The sequence below is a fragment of the Bos indicus genome, chromosome 9, assembly GCF_029378745.1.
Source record: "Bos indicus isolate NIAB-ARS_2022 breed Sahiwal x Tharparkar chromosome 9, NIAB-ARS_B.indTharparkar_mat_pri_1.0, whole genome shotgun sequence".
Classification (NCBI taxonomy): domain Eukaryota; kingdom Metazoa; phylum Chordata; class Mammalia; order Artiodactyla; family Bovidae; genus Bos; species Bos indicus.
The window spans coordinates 18,924,405-18,946,480 of NC_091768.1; the positions used below are offsets into that span (position 1 = coordinate 18,924,405).

At 34.9% G+C, this 22,076-nt stretch overlaps 1 protein-coding gene across 5 annotated transcripts in view; it reads right to left on the bottom strand.

Moving 5' to 3' along the window:
• The window catches only part of PHIP (pleckstrin homology domain interacting protein), a 128,497-nt gene that overhangs the window by 100,466 nt on the left and 5,955 nt on the right, over nucleotides 1-22,076 (bottom strand). For all 5 annotated transcript variants that reach the window (XM_070795765.1, XM_070795767.1, XM_070795766.1 and 2 more), the window contains exons 5-6: nucleotides 11,758-11,908; nucleotides 11,561-11,659 (exon numbers count right to left, since the gene is read on the bottom strand). In XM_070795765.1, the coding sequence (XP_070651866.1) occupies nucleotides 11,561-11,659; nucleotides 11,758-11,908 (250 nt within the window). The remainder of the gene's footprint in view (nucleotides 1-11,560; nucleotides 11,660-11,757; nucleotides 11,909-22,076) is intronic.

Genomic DNA, 22,076 nt, shown 5'->3' on the forward strand with positions numbered 1-22,076 from the left:
CAATCCCAGAGATGAAGCCCAGGTTTGAATTCAAGCTTATTCCAAAGAGTGCACTCTTACCATACTGCTTAAGTAGACAAACATTAGGAAAAAAGACTGAGAGGAAACATGCTGACGTATTAGTAACAGATAACCAGTGAGACTGGTTAATTTTTCAGCTGCTCTGTTTTCCAAGTTTTCTGCATTGAGCATATGTACATCCTGATTAATATTTTATTAAATAAAGTATAGCTCAGCCTACCTTGAGGAGCTCAAGAGTAATATGAAAGATATGAACTGTCTAAAGAGATTAAGCTTAAATTCAAAGACTGATAAAAACAGATCCAGGGATAAAGATTCAAGGAATTTAAATTTATTTAATCATTAAAAAAAAAAGAAACCCTAAAGACTAAGCATATTAAAGTACATGAATGTATACACTACAGAGAATAACCATTGCCTATTTGACAATGGATATACTACAAAGTATTCACGTCTAGTTTGATTCAGAAGCCATAAAATACAATGGGTCATCAACTTTGTTTATGTTTGTTTCTAAATCTTTCCCATTAAATTTTTAAAGTAAAAGATGGTAAAGATAGTTTAGATTCAATTTTATTTGTTAAGGACGTATATACGAAGGAACCTGTAACATTTAATTCTCTATAGAGCCAGGAGTGAAAAGCTCACCACAGTAATTCTAACAGATATTAGATACAAATAGCTATTAGTAGAAAATTACAACCAAATATTCGTAATCTGAGGGCCAGAGATAATCTAGGAAATAATTCAACACAGGTTGGTTTATTTCCACAGCATCATCTGGTCTCTATCACAATACACAAGTAACTAGTAACGACTCGACATAAGAACAAGACAAATAAAATTCTATAACAATAATCATAATGAACAAAAATGCCAACTTTAAAGTGCAAAGGGTTGCAACATTTGAAGAATAATCCTGTAATTAGCTTATCTGTCCACAAAAAAAAAAGGATGGGGAGTGAGGCAAGAGAAAACAGAAAAGCAAAGCGAAATAATTACATGGGTGACACAAAACCCAAGAGATCCTCCCTCCCTCTTTTATAACGTATCTAAAATAATTAGTATGAACAGCAGCTGCCCTCCAAATCTCTACCTATTTAATTTCAAGTTTAGTTGTAATTCCCATTTGAAAGACACCATGTTTTTAAGATTTAGCAGATGTCACAAATATGAATAATGCCTGAAAAGAACTCAAATACTAACGGAAATAAAACACAGAAGATGAAAAAAATGATTTCAAGAGTTAAGCAAAAAAAAAAAAATTCACCAACCAAATACAAAAATAAGCACTAAAAAACCAAACCAAACAAAAAACCAGACATTACAAGTTGTAATTTATTAGAGCTGTACAATCCCTGATTTGTATGATTCTTCCTTCTCATTTCTTTCCTGGAAACTCATGTGATGATACAGAAAATACAATGGTATAATATTTTCAGTTTTAAATATTTTAATAGCTATTTCAATAAAAATTCATTTTTTAAAAAGTTAGGGTTTTTTTTTCCCCCCAAACATTTTAACCATTCAATTTTGAGTCAACAAACATTTATAGAGCACCTATATCGGCCAAGTATGAACTAAAGGATATAACAAAGAAAAACAAAAGACAGAACTTACCATCATGGAGACTGCAGTTTAGCAGGGAAGAAAGACATGAACAAGGACTTACAACAATGTTAAGTTCCATCAAATAGAAGGTACAGAGAAATCTTGAAATATACACCAAAGGATCCTAAACATATAGGGCAGGAGGATATCAGGGAGTCAGAGTACACTTCCCTAAAAACTGATATTTAAATACCTGGAAAATGAACAGCCAGGGAAGGCAGGGAGGTGATAATCTATCTAGGTGGAGGGAAGGGCGTGTGCAATGGTCGGAGGCTGGAAGGAGCGCAACATTTAAGCAACAGAAGGAAGTCAGGTGTGACCAGCCCTTGGAGCACAAACGAGGCAGCATCAGAGAAAACGACTAAGGAGGAAGAGGCTGACTGCAGAGTGCTTTCTAGGCTATGCCAGGCATTTTGGGCTATTTTCCAAAGACAATAAATTGAAGCTTTCTAGGGAGAAAAAAGTGGGAATAATATGGTAAAAGATTTGCTTTGGGATAACTGCAGTTTTATCTCTTGAGAACAATGAGAACAGATCTGAAGGTATGTAACTAAAAGCAAAAGGTGATTTTACAAAAGAAATCAGAGGGTTCAAAACACAAAATTTCATTTTAGAAAAACTTAATCAGTGGGCCAACAAGATTATGAAGGCCTTCTCAAGGAACTGAATATTTTCTCTCAAATTTAAGTATTTATCAGTCAAGATACAAACTTGAGAGAACACACCATGTTTTACTGTTTCTAGAATTCATATACTGGGGCATGATTCAAAAAGTTCCTATACCCAAATCAATAAAATGGACACGGGTAGTACAAGACTAATGAATATAGAATTTCACAGGAAAGGTAAAAAGGTGCTATATAAATATGATCAAAGCTAAATGCATAAGATGAGAAATAAAATATCCAAAGATATAACTGAGTTACTCACCACCTCTCTTAAGTTTCAGTTTTCTCATTAATAAAGGTGGGGTAGTTTGCAGTTATTATAAAAAGCAAATAAAAACCTTTTATAAACTTGACAGCATTATGTACTAACATCTATACTGACAGTCCTTAAACAGTCAAATCTTCATATTATAAAAGTGGATCTTACTTTTTTCCTTTACTTTTTTTTAAGAGACTTTTATGTGAGATCATTTTCCCCTTGCATCTCCCTAAAGATGCTTGAACAAATTGCTGCTGTTTATGTAAATATCTACTCAGCTTAATCATGGACTTCCCAGTTTTTAAGATGTCTAGTTAGATGTTCAATCCTGAACTTCAAAGTTTCCCTGAAGAAATTTGAAATAAAAAGTCAGAGACTTTACGAAGAAAATATGATAATTTGCTTCACTTAGAGAGCTATGAGATTTAACATCAAACCCAATAATCAATCTGGAAAAAGATATGATGCAAACTAAAAAAGGAAATGGCTAGTGCTTCCTAATTAGTTCTGAAATTATATGTCAGACACATCATATGGTGGGCAGGGGGGCACCTCTTATCACATCCATAACCTAAAAACAAATTTTACTGTACGATTTACAAAAGAAAATAAACACAGCCACAAGAGCAACCATTTAAACTCACCCAAGGAAACTGTCATTCTTCAAAGTGCCTCCCCTTTTTTGGTCAATCACAATTTGAAAAGAAATTTAAACAAAAGAAAAATATGAATGTCTATTTTATATATGTGGTACTTTGGCATACTGAACATTAGTTTTATTTCCCTTAAAAAACAAAAATGCAATACATTTTAGTAGTCTCTCATTAACTACCTGTTTTTAGGAAGGAAAGAAGGAAGAGGTGAGCAGGGGAGGGGTGAAGGAGAAGGGAGATAAAAAAACAAAAATCTGTGACAAGTGAAAATATGAATATTATTCTGAACTTTTCCTATTCTACCCCAGTTCATCAATTACAGCAATTATATATTATCTCTTCATTTAATACTTACTGATGCTGAGGGGCTGGATCTATAAGGAATAATACAATAATAACCTCTATCCTCAAGCCCTAAAAGCAGTAAATATCATCCAGGGGACAGATTAAAAAACAAAACCAAGGACTGCCCCCCAAATATGTAAATGGTTAAAGAACAACACAAATTATAAAACCATATAACTATTTCCTAGCTAGAAGATTAAAATGGCAAAAGAAAATAAATTCTGGAAGGAAAAATGGTTACTGAGAAAACAGCAGATCAAAATAAATGTATGCAAATAAGTGATGAGTAGACACCTAACTAAGGATTAAAATATGGATTGTATAAAAGGCAGGAAAAGGTACAAGACTGAGTAGAGTATTAGGGAAAGAATGAATAGAATCTTAAAATTTACTGAATTATACGCCAATTGTTAAATTAGACATTATATGCTAAAGCTCCAAGATTTATAATAATATAAAAGCTTTTTCTAAGAACTATTAAAGAAATATAGTCATAAAAGAAAAAAATTTAACCCTACAATTGCAGACCCTAGCCCAGTGCCAGATATGCTAAGAGCCATTTCAGAATAAGTCAAATACAGTATTGAAAATATGGCAAAATATAACAGTGAAAATGAGAAGGGAAAAGAATCTCCTAGAATCTCCTCTTTAAAAATGTACCCTAGATGTTTTTGCAAAATAATTAACTGAATGTTACAAAGTTAGAATATAACATCTTCTGTCACCTACTTTGTGCCTCACTTTACTACTCATTTCAGTTCAGTTCAGTCGCTCAGTTGTGTCCGACTCTTTGCGACCCCATGAATCGCAGTATGCCAGGCCCCCTTGTCCATCACCAACTCCCGGAGTTCACTCAGACTCACGTCCATCGAGCCAGTGATGCCCAGCCATCTCATCCTCTGTTGTCCCCTTCTCCTCCTGCCCCCAATCCCTCCCAGCATCAGAGTCTTTTCCAATGAGTCAACTCTTCGCATGAGGTGGCCAAAGTACTGGAGTTTCAGCTTTAGCATCATTCCTTCCAAAGAAATCCCAGGGCTGATCTCCTTCAGAATGGACTGGTTGGATTTCCTTGCAGTCCAAGGGACTCTCAAGAGTCTTCTCCAACACCACAGTTCAAAAGCATCAATTCTTCGGTGCTCAGCCTTCTTCACAGTCCAACTCTCACATCCATACATGACCACTGGAAAAACCATAGCCTTGACTAGACAGACCTTTGTTGGCAAAGTAATGTCTCTGCTTTTCAATATGCTATCTAGGTTGGTCATAACTTTCCTTCCAAGGAGTAAGCGTCTTTTAATTTCATGGTGCCTCCAAATAACTAGATATGGTAGATATTATCTCCACTTTACAGATGAGGAAATTGAGAGGTTGAAAAAATAAACAACTTGCCTAAGGCCACACATCTTGAGCAGTCAAGATTCATAACTAATTTTAAGTGAATATTTGGTGCCTTTGTTCAAACTATTTCCTCTGAGAAAACTAGAAATGTGGACAAGATTTAAGACTCCTTTTAACATACAGTAGTCCCTCCCTAATTCACGGTTTCTCTTTCCGCAGTTGTAGTTACCTGTGGTCAATCAGTCTGAAAATATTAAATGGAAAATTCCTGCAATGAACAACTCCTCTGAGTTTTAAACTGCACACCATTCTGAGTAGTGTGATCGATGATCCATGCTACCCAGGATCCTTTAGTCCAGCATGTTGTGTTAGTCACTCAGTTGTGTCTGACTCTGTGCAACCCCATGGACTGTATCCAGCTGGGCTCCTCTGTTCATGGGATTCTCCAGCCAAGAATACTGGATTGGGTTGCCATTGCCTTCTCCATAGTCCAGCATATCTGGTTCAATCATTTAGCAGTCATTTGAGTTATCAGACCATGTCGGTCATCAGATTGACTGTCCCTGGTATTGCAGTGCTTGTGTTCAAGTAACCTTTATTTACTTAATAATGGCTTAAAGTGTAAGAGTAGTGATGTGGGCAATTCAAATAAGCCAAAGAGAAGCTGTAAAATGTATCCTTTCAGTGAAAAGGTGAAAGTTTTCAGCTAAGTAAACAAAGGGAAAAAAAAATTCCTAGGAATTCCCTGGCAGCCCAATGATTAGGACTTGGTGCTCTCACTACCAGGGCCTGAAGTTCAATCGCTGGTCAGGGAACTAAGATTCTACAAACCGCAAGGTGAGGCCAAAAAATAAATAAATAAAAGAATGAATATTTTATCTGTGAAACTGTGATGAAGGAAAAAGAATGTGTGCTAGTTTTGCTGTTGCACTTCAAATCACAAAAACTACAGCAACACTCTGATAAGTGCGTAGTTGAGGCTAAAAAAAAAGGCATTAAATTTGTACAATGGGGTATTTTGAGAGAGAAAATGAGAGATCACATTCACAAAACTTTCATTACAGTATAGCTGACCACTGAACAACATGGATTCACTTATATTAGGATTTTTTCAATAAATACTACAGTACTACATAATTGCAAGGGACAGAGAAATCAGTGCCCCTAATCCCTGGACTGTTCAACAGTCAACTGTATATAGTTATAACTGTTCTATTTATTAGTTATTGTTAATCTCTTACTGTGCCTAATTTATAAATTAAACTTTATCAGATACTTCTTTAAAAGCAATATATATAGGGTTTGGTACAATCTGCCGTTTCAAATATCCACAGGAGAGCTTAGAACATATCCACCATCAAAAGAGAGGAACTACTGTATAGGCTTTTTAACCTTAACTGGATATTTGTGGAGTAAAGCTGCTTTTAAAGGCAAAGCTGACTCCTTACACACAAACATTTTGAAGAATCAGGTTCTCCAATACTCCTTATTTCCACTCACCAAGACTGCAACTTTGCTGCAGAAGCAACAAGTAAAATAACAAAGAGATGGTAGCATCTGGCAAACAAAAGAGATGAAAACTTGGGAAACCTAGAGATTAGGAGTTTACTTTGCTGACATGTTAAATCTAAGAAAAAGGCAAACAAGGCAATTAGCAAATGACTGCTTTAATTTAATACAATCTTTTTCACAAGATAAACATGCTTCACAGTCTCCAAATTTAACTTTAAAAACAGCCTTAATGTATTTATCTCCTCTCCTACTTTCTTCCCCAACCATGTCACTTACTATTGAAGTAGGGTTGTTTATCATAGGTAAATACAGAATAAACTGTATTCAAAAAGAGGCATAACATGGGTAAGGAGGTGAGAAAGGACAAATATCAGAGATTTGTTAGCACCTCTGAAAGTAAACGTTGCCATGACAAGTACACATTCACAACTCTTCCACAGAAAATTGTCAGAAGTTAGTGATAACAGATTAATGGTATTTTTTTATTTTTCTGCCTCTCAAAAACATTTATTACAGGAGGTTGTAAAGGGCTGGAAAGGAGCCAACTCACATTGGTTATTCTGCCCTGAGACTGAAATTCAAGCAGTTTTCACAATTTGTATCAAATAATAGGAGGTACAAAGTAGTCAAGATTTAAAAGCAGATAATACAATAAAATAGGGTAAGAAAGCACTGAGATAAACTCCAGAGTTGGTTTCGAAATTATACAGGTATGAGTTTTAATATTCCAGGTACAATGAACCAATAACCCAGTTCACTAATAAACTTTATTTCCTAAAAGTCAGTTTTGGGGTTTTTGTTTACCTCACAGCTATCCTTGAAGACTGAGTCTCTCTCTTCTTCCAACCATCTACTCTGTTTTTTACCCCCAACCCATTTCTGAACTTTTCCTGTTCTACTGGAGGTCACCAATTATATCAATTACCTACTGCCTCTTTATTAAATATATACTAATGCTGAGGAGTTGGGTGTATACAGAGCACAAACACATACTTTCCAACTTCCAGAACCTAACAGTACAGCAGAAAAAACAAAGGTAAATAAATAGCCATGATTATGTGACAAAAGCTATAGCAGAGTAAGTATAAGTACTTAATTCTGCTTGGTTACATTTAGGTTTTAAAGCATGAATAGATAAATGTTCATAGAATGAGGGACACTGCAGAGAGAAAGGGATGAAAAGACTTTGGCTGATTTTAAGAACTGCCAAATAGTTGTACAAAGCTGCAGCACAAGGTACAAGTGAGGAAAAGGCGGGAGAAGGTCCATTTTGTGAGCCACATTACAGGGCTGAGACTATTCAAAGTCACTGGGGAAAAGGAGGCATGACGTGATCACATCTGCATTTTAGAAAGTTCAGAGCCGCAGTTCTCAACAGGAGGCAATTTTACCCCAGGGGTATCTGGGAATGTTCTGGAGACATTTCCGTAGTTACCACTGGAGTTGCTACAGACAAGGATGCTGATAAACACCCTACAATGCATAGGACAGTCAATTATGAAAAGGAATTATGTGGCTCAAAATGAGAACAGTGCTGAAGTTAAGAAACCCTGGTTTAGAGCTAAGTTCTAGGGTAGAGGAATAAGACTGGAGGCAGGAGATCATTTAATCTGTAATTCTAGGAGAGCAGAGGCCATGCTCCTCATTATCCTACTCTCCAGCTCTAAGCCAGTGTGGGACATGATGCAGGGATGCAGTCTTTACTCACGCTTCCCTGGTGGCTCAGATGGTGAAGAATCTGCCTGAAATGCAGGAGACCTGGGTTCAATTCCTGGGTCGGGAAGATCCCCTGGAGAAGGGAATGACCACCCACGAATGACCACCCACTCCAGCATTCCGACCCAGAGAACTCCATGGACAGAGGAGCCTGGCGGGCCACAGTCCAAGGGGTTTCAAAGAGTCAGACACGACTGAGTGACTAACACTAATATTTACCTGGGAAGTGAATGAATGATGCAGAGCTCCAGGCAAAGAGCACAAGGCCCACATGTGGCTGTGGCAATGGAAAACAGATGCAAAGGACTGAACAGAATATACAGGCCTTACTGAAAAAAAAATCTAAGAAAGGAAAATCCAATTTACCATCACCCCAATCTTAAATGATTTTCTGAGTTATAGTAAAAAGTTTAATTAAAAAAACTGTGCAAGCCTTAAATGCAGTATTGTATTCTGTACCAGATCTTGAAACAAGAAAAAGTAATTAAGTTGGAAAATGTGGTGAGATATGAATATGGTCTGGTGTTTAGTTAATAATAACATTGGCGGAGCAGTTTTAAGGAATTCTAGATAATATAGGACTGTAACATGAGGAAAAACTGCGCAACGGGTTATAATAGCTTTTTGAGCAACTTTCCAGTAAGTAATTTATTTCAAAAATTTTTTTAAAAAGCCTATTTCCCAAATGTATCAAACCTTAAATATTTGAATCTACACTAAACATTCCCATTTGTATTTTAAGAAAAGCTATAATGCTAAGATCTTTTTATTACATGGGTCTTTGGTAATACTACATTGATCCAGGAAAAGAACAAGGAAAATTTTTAGAGGCAGCCAGACAGAAATGGCAGAGGAATCAACAAAATAAGATACTAACACTCATATTTAAAAATAAAAATCTTCTGACTCATAGTCTGTGATAACCTGAAATGAATATTGTATCACTATGCAGGCAAATTATTCTGCCAAAAAACCTAATGACTTTTTCTTCCCATTACCACCCAATCACACTTTCATAATAATGACAAGACATTTAAGACTGTCACCAAGGTGAACTGAAGAGACACGGCACTAAACTACGACTATTAGTAAGTAGAGTCATTTTGATTAGTCCAGCTTCTCTTTAGAGATGTCAAAAATTATATGCGAATACAAAAACATCAGGTAAAATCAGCGTTCCAGTACAGGCGTTTTTTTGTTTTTTAAATATGAAGAGCAACTTCCTGAAAATCTGAATGGAAAAATGTTATCATAAACCTTAAAAATGAAATAAAACTCTTTCAGAAAGGTACAACAATTACCTGCATGGTAATTAATTCTATTACCTGAATATACCAGCGGCATTTCTCTTGATGTGACACAAAGCTCAAGTTATTTTTGCCATATTTAAATCCCCTATAACCACGTCAGCAATATTTACTGATCTGATGATTAATGACATGGCCTAAAATACTTTATCTGACTTTATAAATATAATCTGGTATCCTTTTCCAAAATATGACTAATACCAACTTTCTTGAGTAGCCAAGTGTTAACCAACTGTTAACTATTAGTTTATTAAGAATAAGGAACAGCATAATGGGAGTCACTGTACTTTCACGACTCACTAAACATGTAACCCTGGTCAAGTCACCAAACCTTTTCATGCCTCAATTTCCTTCTCTGTAAAGTAAAAGTATTTCCTACCTAAAGATCACTTAAGGTTTTAAAAGATAAAAATAAATGGAAAATGGTTAGAATAGTGCCTGAACAGAGTAATTACTCACATAGCAAATGTTAAGAGGAAAGTTACTATCAATCATTTTTGCACTTTCACTGCCTTCCACAGTGTTGCCTGACAATGCGTTGAAAGAACAACATATTCCCCTTATTAAATGGATCTGCATTTTTTCAAAAAAAGGATAGACTTTTCCCTAGAGGGGACACTTCTAATAAATTTACCTTCCCCTTCTTTTAAGAAAACTGTTCTACTTCCTAGTATAATTTTCTAGGTGAAAATATACTCGTGTCTCAAATCCTTTGTTGTTTTATAGTTGTTCATTATACTGAGAACACATAGGAATCATTATTTAACCAGGACAATCATATTAAAAAAAAAAAAGATCACCCATGATTACCCACCATGGGTAAACCACAAGATAACTTTGGAAAACAGCTCAGAGAAAACTAAAAAAGATGTAAATCATACAAGAGAGGGGAAGAGAGAAGACAGTGAGAAAGCCTAGCATCTGTTTAACTGGAGTTCCAGGAGAGGAGAGAGAATGGAGCAGACATGATATTTTAAAAGATAATGGCTGACAATTTTCCAATGCCAATAAAAGACATTACAGATTCAAGAAGCCTAATAAATCTCAAGCTTGATAAACAGAAAAAAATGACACCAAGGAATATCACAGTCAAACTTCATGAAACCAATGAGAAAAATCTAAAGTAAAAGAGATCATCTTTCCAGTACTAACAGTTAGATTTATACCCAAATACATCAAAATTGTCTATGAAATACAAAATGCCCCAGATAAAACACAAAACCTTAGAAAGTACTTCTGTAAGTAAAACAATAGAAAAGCATATTTTATATAAACATTAAACAAGTTATACAAAACCATAATACTGACAAATTATAATATGGTAATACTGACTGTAATTACCCAGAAAAGGAAGAGAAATAAGTATAATCTGGACAGGTAGAAGAAAGAGGGAGAAGACACTTCTAACTAAGCAGGAGGGTAGGGACAGAAGAGGCTATGATTAAAATACGAAGCTCTATGAAAGTCAGAAGTAAGACTTGGTGGTAGAGGAACTGCAACTCCATTAAAATACCATAAGCTACCTCTCATACTACCTTGAGCAGAAGAGAGACATAGCAGAAGTAGAATTAAATAAGAGTAATATTACAGGGTTACATATAGTATAACCTGAAAGGGAGAGAGGGAGAAGATCCCGGAAGCAAGATGTGAAGGAGGCTATAGTAATTCAGGTAAGATAAGCACCCTGTAGTAGTGGAGTTAAAAAGGATGAATTTAGAGGGCATTTCAAGAAGATCTATCTACATCAGTTTTCCTTCTTGAAATTTTAAAGGCCAAAAAGTACACAATTATTCATAAAAATAACCACACTATTACAACTAATCTGTATTATGATACAATTGCCTACTGAATCAACAGAATGACATATATCTTTAAAAAACAATATTCTATAAAAATACCAATGAGCTCATTAGATAGGTACAATATTTATAATCCATAATTACACATTCTTATGACTTTTTCATTATAGATTACTAACATAAGAAAAAAATTTGAGGGCTTTTTCCTCTTTGAAGGCTAATACACAAAAAATGAAAATTCTCTGACTTCACAGCAAGTAAAAAACATTTTTATTTTCAAAAGCTCTTTACTAAGAGGCTATCAACTTGGTAATGAACTCAAACAACTCACCAATGCTGGGTGGGCTACCATAGTTAATTGGTGACTCTGGTGGTCTTCCACAATGCAATGCAGCCAGAGCAGATCCTTTCCACACAACATGCTTGCAGCCTATTAAACACAAACATTTTTTATTGGATATAAAGATAGGACACAAAGACAAAAAGTGAGAAAAAGACCATCTAAATGCTGTTAGAAATTTTTCATACTTTTGTTTGTGCGTAGCAAGGACTGTCTTCCAGCTCCTAACAAAGTTTGTACTCCAGGAACACTTTGTGGAATCTCTTGCTCAAGAAGAGGTCCCAGTCGATGACAGATCTGCAGCAAGTGATCAGGTGCTAAATGTCTGTAATACTTCACCTATTATGTGAAAGACACAGATAAAATGTTTGCTAAATACAGTGGGGATACAGGATACAATTATTTACAGTAAATAAAATGTACTTTTAAAAACATAGTAATTTGTTCTTGCTAGTCACATTTCATTTTACTTGGGGGGAAAAATTCACATTCATTCAGTGAAATCCCTTGATTCACAGTATAAAACAACTACCCAACCATGATTTAATCCACTGAAGAGGAAAAATGCTAAAAGAATTGATGGAACCTAAATACAGCAAGTTATAAACTAACAGATGCTAGTCAATGCAAATGCTGAACAATGAAAAAATATATATTATAACCTAAAATGGTATGTTCCAGTCTAATATTTTAATTTTCAAAATAAACAAAAAATCATCTAACTATAAACACTTTTTATCACCAATGATATTTTTAAAAATCTCCAGAATAGTTCAGGATTAAAGAAAACTACACAGTTTATGTTCTCATTACAAAATCTAAAGACATCTATATAATTTCTATGCTGAAATTTATAATTTACCAAAAACTTCACAGAGAGAAAGGCCGAATTCCAACTGTTAAATGAAACAAGTTTGACTATAAAATAAATCTACCAACTACAAAGTTTGGGCTGTTTTTGGAACAACTTCAAAATATTGCTTAATTTAGATTAGCATTCAAAACCAAGATGTAAAATGCTTTATGTTTATTATCCATCCTGAAAAGTCTTTTATTAAATAGATAATATTTGCATAATAATGTAAAGATATTAAATTAGGGGGAAAAAGTACACTATGTTTTCACTTTATGTTTAGATTACCAAGTTACAAAAAAATTCTCACGGCAGTACCTAAATATTCTAGTTTAGCTGTTTTCAAAGTGTGTTCTGGGGACTCCTAGGGATTTCTCAAGTAAAAATTGTGAGTCTTCATGCTTCCACTGCAGGGGACACAGGTTCAATCCCTTGTCAGGGGAACTAAGATCCTGCATGCTGCACAGCACAGCCAAAAATTTTTTTTAAAAATGAATAATATGAAGATGTTATTTGCCTAAGTTTTCCAGCAATGTCCCAACAGACTGCATGTCTAAGGGGATATAAGAAATCTGCCTTCTATTAAGCCAGAGATTAAACATCCTCAAAAGGATAAAACAATACCACTCACTTCATAAATTTGTTTTGGGAAATAATGATGTTATAAAAATTTTTTTACTTATATTAACATGAAATGAGTTTATTATATTTAAATGAATAAAAATATTTTAAAACTTGTTTTAATTTTTAAGTGGTAAATATGAATAGATAATACACACAAAGGAACTGCAATAATTTTCATTAATGTAAAGAGGTGCCGATGTAAAGTTTGAGAACTGCCACTCAAGTTCATTTAGACTAAAAAAAAAAATAGTAACTGGAAGCTTGCACCCTCTGACTCTTTACCCATTTCGCACCCAAGTAGGAAGAGTCAAAAGGTTTAAGATTTACAGTTATAAAATATACAAGCCATAAGGGTATGATGAAGAGCATGGTGACTATAGTTAATAATACTGTACTGTACAACTGAAAGCTTTAACAGATCTTAAACTTTCTCATGACAAGAAAAAAAAAAATGCTTTAAGTATGTATAGTGACAGGACTTCTTTTGATCTTTCACAATATATACAAATTTTGAATCATTATGTTTGCACCTGAAACTAAAATAATGCTATATGTTAATTTCACCTCAATTTAAAAAAAAAAAAAACAGGAAAAGTAAAGTCTGAGAAAATGTCAAAGAGCCTAAAAAGACAAGACCACATTTTTTAAAAGGTCCACTTATTAATGGCAATTTTAGTATGAATTCTTATAAAATAGATTTTGAGGAAGTGAGGGATTAAGTGATCTCAATCTATCTTGTAGTATCCGTTATACTCTAACTGCAAAAGAACGTAAATGCTATTTTTTTAAATTAGCTGATATTCATTCTCTAGATTGAAGCCAATTAAGGGGAACCTATCTTACTTTTTATCTTAATATACTGTCATAGAGACAATATGGAGCCATATTGTCTCACTTTGATTAGACAATTTAAAAGAATACAGAGTCTAGTTTATCATTACTGGTAGAACGAACACTTCTAGAAAAGAAGTTCTAAATCAAATAATACATACTACCTCTCAGCTTTCGAGATTCACAAAAGCACGATGATGTTAAAGCCTCTGAAAAATCCTGATAAATCTATTTATTTTATTTAATGCACAAATACACAAACCCTAGTTACAGAATCCTTTTTTCCCCTAATATTATCTTGACTCAAAACATACTTTTCCAAGCACTAGTACGATATAAACAGAAAAAGCATTCAGAAGAAAGTACACCAAAATACAAAAATTTTAAGTGGTATTTATACTCTAATCCTTCCTAAAATAATTTACTTAAAAATTGAAAGCAAAGTCTACAATATTTATAGAGTCCCTTCTAGTTTAAAACTTGTACATGATAATTATTCTAATGTGACTTTTTAAAATTGATCAAAATTCTTTTTACAATTCTTAGTTTGACAAGGAAGTTAATTGCTTGTTAACTTTAGTTTTGTGATGATCCTGTTTTAGGGTCTTTTTACAAAATACATTTCAAGTAGTAAACTTGAAAATCTTGACTGAAGAACTGTATCTTTTTAATAAAATATGAATCCACTTTTACCAATGACATCGCTCCTTGATTATTTAATATATTTCAATTTTTCAAAGCCAAATTTCATTTTTAAGTTAGAAGAGATACTTCCAATTCTTCAACTCCTCATGCTTTCTGGCTTCGAGATCTTATGCAAGCTGACCCCTCTGAAAGAAATCTTTACCCATGCACCTCCACACCTGAATCCTCCTCCGTGTCAGTCTGGGCTTCACTGCCTTCCATGACCTGCCTCTGCCCCTTCTTTTGTGGACATTCTGTGTTTCCACAGCACACTTATTAAACTCCTTCCCAGTCCTTTACCCCACTCTTCAGAACTCTGCAGTACTTACCACACCATACTAATTGTTCTTAAGATGTAGGAATCTAGTGACAGCTATGATCCTCTTCCCCCCAAAAATACATATATAGTCCCTACCACTATCTTGCCCTTTTCAGAGGTTCATAAGACTCTACATTATACTAAAACTGCCAATTTACTTGGTCCATGTCCTACCTAAGAACAGACGGGATTAGATCTTGTTCACTTGTCTGCCCAGAACCTAACAGAGTACTTAAGCTAAGTGTTTAACTATTAAGATAAACAAATACATGAAAATACACAGGGGAAAAAAACTGACTTCGCTGGCCATTAAATGGAGAGGTTCCTTAAGGTCTGATATCCCACAGCTCAGTTCCAGACACTCTCATACCCTTTCTCTATACTCCCTGGACAATCTTTATGCCAAAGCTTTCCAAATTTGTATCTACAGCCTAGCCTTGCTCACTGAACTTTCTTAAGAGTCCTCTCCTTAGAGTCCCAAGGCCTCCTCAACTCAACACATCCAAAACTACACTCATGATGCTCATGCCAACAGCCCCCTTCAAGTTCTCTACCTTGGTGACTGGCAACATTATCACCGTCTCTCCAATCTAAAATCAAGAAGTCACCTTTTTCACACTGCCCATTTCTCTCTCTCGCCTCATCCCAAATATCCCACCACATCCAAACGAATGTTTCCTTCCTAGCCTCAAACCCATATACCTGTCTCTATCTCCATAACAATCCAATTTCAAATCATCCATCTTTCCCACATCCACTTGTGCCTTCCACCCACCTGCCTGCTCAGTTGCTTCAGTCGTGTGCAACTCTTTGGGACCCTATCTATGAACCCTTTTCACCTCATTCAAATCTATTCTCCATATTGCAATTAGAATGCTCTTTCCAAAACACAGATCTGGTAGTCACCTCTACCTAAAGCACTTCAGAGGCTTGTCATGCTCTTTGGAGATCCAAATCCTTCACGTGGTCTACTAGCCCTGAATTACATGTGGAGTCCATTACTGTTTCTCTGCCTTCTCTGGCACACTCCTAGTCCTACACTCTCCAGCCCCCCCTTTCCACGTTTAGACACACGGGCTTTCTTTCAGGTTCTTTACCCGCACTGTCTCCTGTCAGGCTTTTCCCATGTGGTGTGCTTTGCATTTCTCCACCTCCCCTTGCCCAGACAACTCTATTTGCTTCAGATCTTCCCTTTGTAACTTTGTTTTCCTTCACTTTATTTAGTCTAGGTATTATCATCTTGATTGAACACTCTTGGTGACTTGTTCTTAACTCATGTACCAGTTCACGACTGTACCTTCAACAATGTCATGGGTTTAATGTTTCTATTCTTAACTTCACCATAAACTATATGAGAACAGGGACCATCTCCTCGCATTCCCAAATGCATCATATATACACACACACCCCTAAAACATATTTTTTTAAAAATGAATAAAACTTATTTTTGCTACTGTCTTTTTCTCATTATTCTTTAAGAACATTAATTCATGTAATTATGGTCAATATTTAAAATGTAAAAATAATTAAAATAGCTCATTTATGGCTCCATATACATGACTTTTAATTTTCAAATTATTAAAACCCCTGTATCTTTAATTTTAACTTAAATATTAACCTGTATCTTTAATATTCTTAAGCTTTTTCATCTGAATGAACTTTCATTTACTAGTAAATAATTAAAAGGTTAAGCTGAAATGATACTGTAATAAAATCCCTAATCTAAAATGTCTATATCTGGATTTAGACATCCAATTACTGGATTCTCGGTAATTGTTCTAATACTGTTATTCAGGAAAAACAGAACTTGACGTTCTCAATTTTAATATGCCCATACTTTTCACAACCAAAACTGCTTTCAAGCTCCCAAAGATATTCAACACATAAAAAGTATGACCAAATGGTAAAGTGTGACAAATATTAAAAATACTAACATAGGTAGGTTTAGTTGCTCAGTCATCTCCAACTCTTTGCGACCCCACGGACTGTAACCCACCGGGCTCCTCTGTCCATGGAACTCTCCAGGCAAGAACACTGGAGTGGGCTGCCATGCCCTCCTCCAGAGCATCTTCCCAACCCAGGGATCAAACCTGGGTCTCCGGCAATGCAGGCAGACTCTTGACCCACTGAGCCACCTGGGAAGCTACTGGACACATATCGGCTGCACACTAAGTGCTAGGCCCTTATGGTAATTGCTGTTTTCCATGAAAAAGCCAAGTCAATGATTTTGATAACCATAAGATGTATGTTCTATTATTATTCCCATTAATAAAGAAATGATGGTACAAAAGATAAGAACAACCCTCCCAAGGTCATACACACTTAGTGCACGGTGGAGATGAGACAAACCAAGGCAGTCTGAGTCCAGAGCCACAATCATACTGCCCACCACCTACACCCCACAAAGTACTTATTTCCTCAAATATATGTGCAAACTATAAACTAGACATCCTGAATAGTTTTCAACACACACATTAAAGTGAGCCGGAAATAAATGTTTTAGAAGTTGACTTTCACTCTAAGCAAACTTGCACAAAGGCATAAATTCCTATAGATTAAGGGGAACACTTAAAACTTGAAGGATACAAGATAAATGATATAATGACAACCCTACTCTCTCCTAAAATGGTTTAAGGAAATCAAAGTGACCAACCCTACCTTTCTCAATACTTTTAAGATTAAAATTTTTAAATCTTAAAGTTAGAAATAAGGTATAAACAGATTAAACAATTAAAAAGGTTACCATAAAATTTATGACCACTATTTTAAAATTTTTAAAGTGAACACTTATCAGCACTGCTTCTCTTTTTAAAATCTATGCTCCTCCCTTCAACAGACATTTCTCTTTCCCCACGAAAATGTATGAGCCCGCTCTATGGATGTAAACCCTTATGCCACCCACTGAAATTCAGGGGGCAAAACAGAGCTTTTTCAAATTTCTCCTATCTTCATCCCGCCACCTCCAATCCCAATTAGAAAAATCAACAATCTTTGGTTAATTGTCCATAATTAATAGTTAAAACATGCATTAAATAAATGCATCCTTTCTGTAAACATGTTGCATTATCTAGAGCACAGGTGAGCAAACATTTCCTGTGAAGGGTCAGACAGCAAGTATTTTAGGCTTTGAAGTCTACTATCTCATATATATATACACATAAACAACTCTTTAAAAATTTAATTACTCCAGCTCAGGGGCCTTGCAAAAACAGGTCTTCTGTACAACTGACCTCCACCAGCCCGAATTTACCCATTCCTAAAGAACGATCCCTGGCATCCGCCACAGAAGGGGAACAGAATTTTGTGACACAAAGGCAAGTCTGCTCTTCCCTTGCCCATCTTGGCCCAAATCATAAACTCGGGTCACTCGTTTCTCAGATCGCACATGCGTTTTCTAGGATTATCAATTACAACAAAACCTTCTGAAATTGTGACTTGTAGCAAGAAAGGTACAAGGAAGAAACTGAGCTCTTTGAGTGTGTTTATTTTCCTGTATTTCTGGCTAAGCCGATCTGCTTCTGCTTGATATGCTGCTTTATATATGCCCACCCTTTTCAGCCAAGAAAATTTTGCCGTTATCAGTGGGAAGTATAGTAAATGGTGTTATTGGTAGGAAGAAAATGTAAAGAACCTGGAAGCCACCTGCCATACTGTCATTAAAAATTTCTTTTCTCAGTTTGTAAAGAAAAGGTCAGCAGTTTGAATTAAGAACTCTGAAATCCAGAGCCTCAGTTTAAATTTGCTGAGTGGGAGGAAAACATCTAGTGGGGGTCCTAATCCCTAGGACTGCGATTGCAACAGCCACCACTCGGGAGTTGGTCACAGTGCCTGATACTAGAGTGGGCTATTAAAACACTAAATCCTTCTAGACCCAAACAGAGGAAAAAAACTTGAATCTTTTTAATGACCTTTTAAAAATGAGGTTAGGTCAATATATTCATTCCAACTACTTGATATACCTGTGAGACCTAGAAATGTCAGCCCTTCCTCAGGACGTAATTAAGAAGTCCTAATGGAAACAAGATCCACCTAATCTTTGGCACCAATATGATCTGACCAGGCTCTTCACTTTATTCCAATGTACTGAACACCTGATTGGTTCTAAAACAGTTTTTCAGATTTTCTCATGTATTTTTTCCTCACAATTTTTTCAGACTTGAAAGGATAGTTTCTTATGCTTTCTACTATAGTTCTAAGTTATAAAAAGGTCAGCTTAACATAATACAGTTCTTATTTTTAGTCCTATTCTAGCATATAAACAAAACCAGAAATTAAAAAAATTTTTATTGTTTACTAAGGCCTATTACTAAAACCCAGTCCCTAAAAATCTCAAAACTATCTAAACTTTTAATTGATAAATGTTACATCATTATTACAAAGCACAGATTAAATTATATTTATACTCTCTAAAACAAGTTTACATTTTTTGAGCTTTTAAAAACTCTAATAAAAAATAAATAAATAAAAACTCTAATAGCTTTTCCACATAGAAAAAAATTCTTTTTAGCTGCTAAATTGTGTTGGAATCTTTTGTGACCCCATGGACTATAGCCCACCAGGCTCCTCTGTCCATGGGATTTCACAGGCAAGAATACTGGAATCGATTGCCATTTCCTTCTTCAGGGGATATCCCCCACGAGGAATCAAACCTGCATCTCCTGCACTGGCAGGAAGGTTCTTTACCACTAAGCCACCAGGGAAGCCCAAGAACAAAAATATAGAATACTTATATTCTCAGCATTTATTTATCTTCACAAGCAAATAAGGTTAAGTATTGTCCTCATTTCACAGAATGAATAGGAGAAACAGTAGAAAGTGGGAGAAACAGTATTCAACCCCAGGTCTCCTGATTTCAGGTTTAGTGTTATTTCTATTACGTTATAGTTTCCTTTTCAAAACTTGAGTTTCTCCCTCATCGCCAAACAGGCTTTATGATTACAAACTTAATAGAACCTATATAACCACTTTTCAAGTTAAATGCTCTAAGCTGGGTAACTAGTCTCAGAAGGACTCTCACAAGCTTATGATTTACTTGTACTCAGGGTATAGTAAAAATAATACATAATCTTACAAGTCAAAATTAATCGTGGGGGTCTATTTACTCTTAAATAACTATGAATAAACATGTTTGAAAGACTGTGTCTTACATTCACAGTTTAATCAATCACCTAAGAAATCATTTAGATAATTCAGTTAGTATTATCAATACATATTTGTCATTTAAATAAAATGCAATACTGATTTTCAAAATTTTATTATTATACAATCTGACTGTATTTGTTTAAAAAAAAACTCTATCCAGATTTAAGGTTTCCACAAACCACAAAGGATGCGCTATAAAAATAATTTAAAACACAACAAAATGACAAAGTTTAACTTTTTAAAATAACATTTTGAAGTTTTGTTTTTAAATCAAGTCACTTGCTAAAACAAATCTGTGAAATAAGAAATCTTCTTTAAAACATAAGTTACTTAGTGAAGCATAATTTAAAATCTATGATTCTGCTAAAAAAGTTACTGTCCACTAACTTAAAGATTAAGAATACTTAAAACACGTATTCTTAAAGTACCCATGTAAATAATCTTCAGAGAAAAATCAGTTTCATTTTTAGTAATGTTTCAGTTTTAAACACTACACTCAAAGTAACTAGCATCACACATACAATGGCAGTGTAAAGCTGTTTCAGGAAATGCGTGTTTCTCCAAGTTGCCTGGACTTAGTCCTTCCACACCCCAAAACTAAACCAGAATCCAGTGACACAAGTAAAGGTGAGTATTTTGGGGTTTTATATTATAAGCTCTGCCAAGACAGGCTACATGTCTGTTCTTTATCCGGATGGAGACCAACTGGGTCATGCTACCGTGACCATGGCCATCTGGAGGCCAGAGCACATGGATTCTTTATGTGCTTCCTTTGCAGCAGGCTGCCATCATCCACGGTGCAATGAACAACTTACGTCTTACACTACAAATCTTACTCCTCTTACTATTTAAATTTGTTTTAACTAAGGCAGAAGCTTCATCAGAAACCACGTTGCGATCCCAACTTTCTTAATACCAAAAACTTCTCATCCAGCCATCCTTATCTGTGATCCCTGAGCTCAAATAATGCTGCTTTTGTGTGTGCACATATGTGTGTGTAAGACAAGTAACTAAAGGTAGACCATCTTAACATCTGATGACTGCATTCTCTGTAGTGACCAAAGGTTCTCACAATTTTGTATTTCACCACTCAATGTCACACAATTTTTTAATACCCCGAATTCTCAAATGCCATAATGAAAAAAATGATTATTTTCCATAGCCTGTTAGAAAATACTTACAGTCCTCTATATTCAATATGCTTAATAACATATTAATTCCAAAATAATTTATTTTCACAAATCACTCACATGTCACCAACATAGCTTCTCACAAGCAAAACAGAAACTTTACACATTTAAAACTTCCTGAATTTTCAATTTGGTTCCTATTATATATCAGCCTTTATCACTTTTAGATATAATTACAAAAGCAACTTAAATATCCTTTTTCTCTAATACACTCATTTTTAATTTTTTACTTTCCTAAAGTGAATGAAAAGTACATTAAAAATAGGAAATTATTCTAAACGTTTATGCTTAGCCCTCCTAACTAATGGCCACTTTGCTTAGTATTATGGATATTTTTCTATGAATTCTAAAATTTGTATGTGAAAACTACTAGTCACAATGAAATTCACCTACCTGGTATCACTTATCCAAAATAAACTGTGCAGAGTACAAATTTATTTGCTATTAATTCTGTAGTGACAAGATAGATAACCACAAAATTTAAGAAAGAAGAATGCAGAAGGTGAGAAAAGTTTCTAGGTAAAAGAAACAGAAACTTGTGGTCTGACAAAGAAATTCTTTATAGACTAAAAAATTGACATTCATAGGATTTATTTAACCTAATACTCAAGAATAAATTCAACAAACTCTTTTTAAAACTTGGCTTAAAACAGAATCTTTTAGCCAGATTACAAAACAACTCCTCCTGAAAATTTCTAAAAGAATACAAACTGTTGTGATGATTTTCAATTATGAAAATCTCTGTACAGAGGGAACCATCTGCAATAGCCAAGCTCCCTTCACATATTTCTAAGTGCTATCTGATCATTACCAAAAGAAAGAGCTTCATATATCCTCTAATCAATTCTGCATATACCAACCACC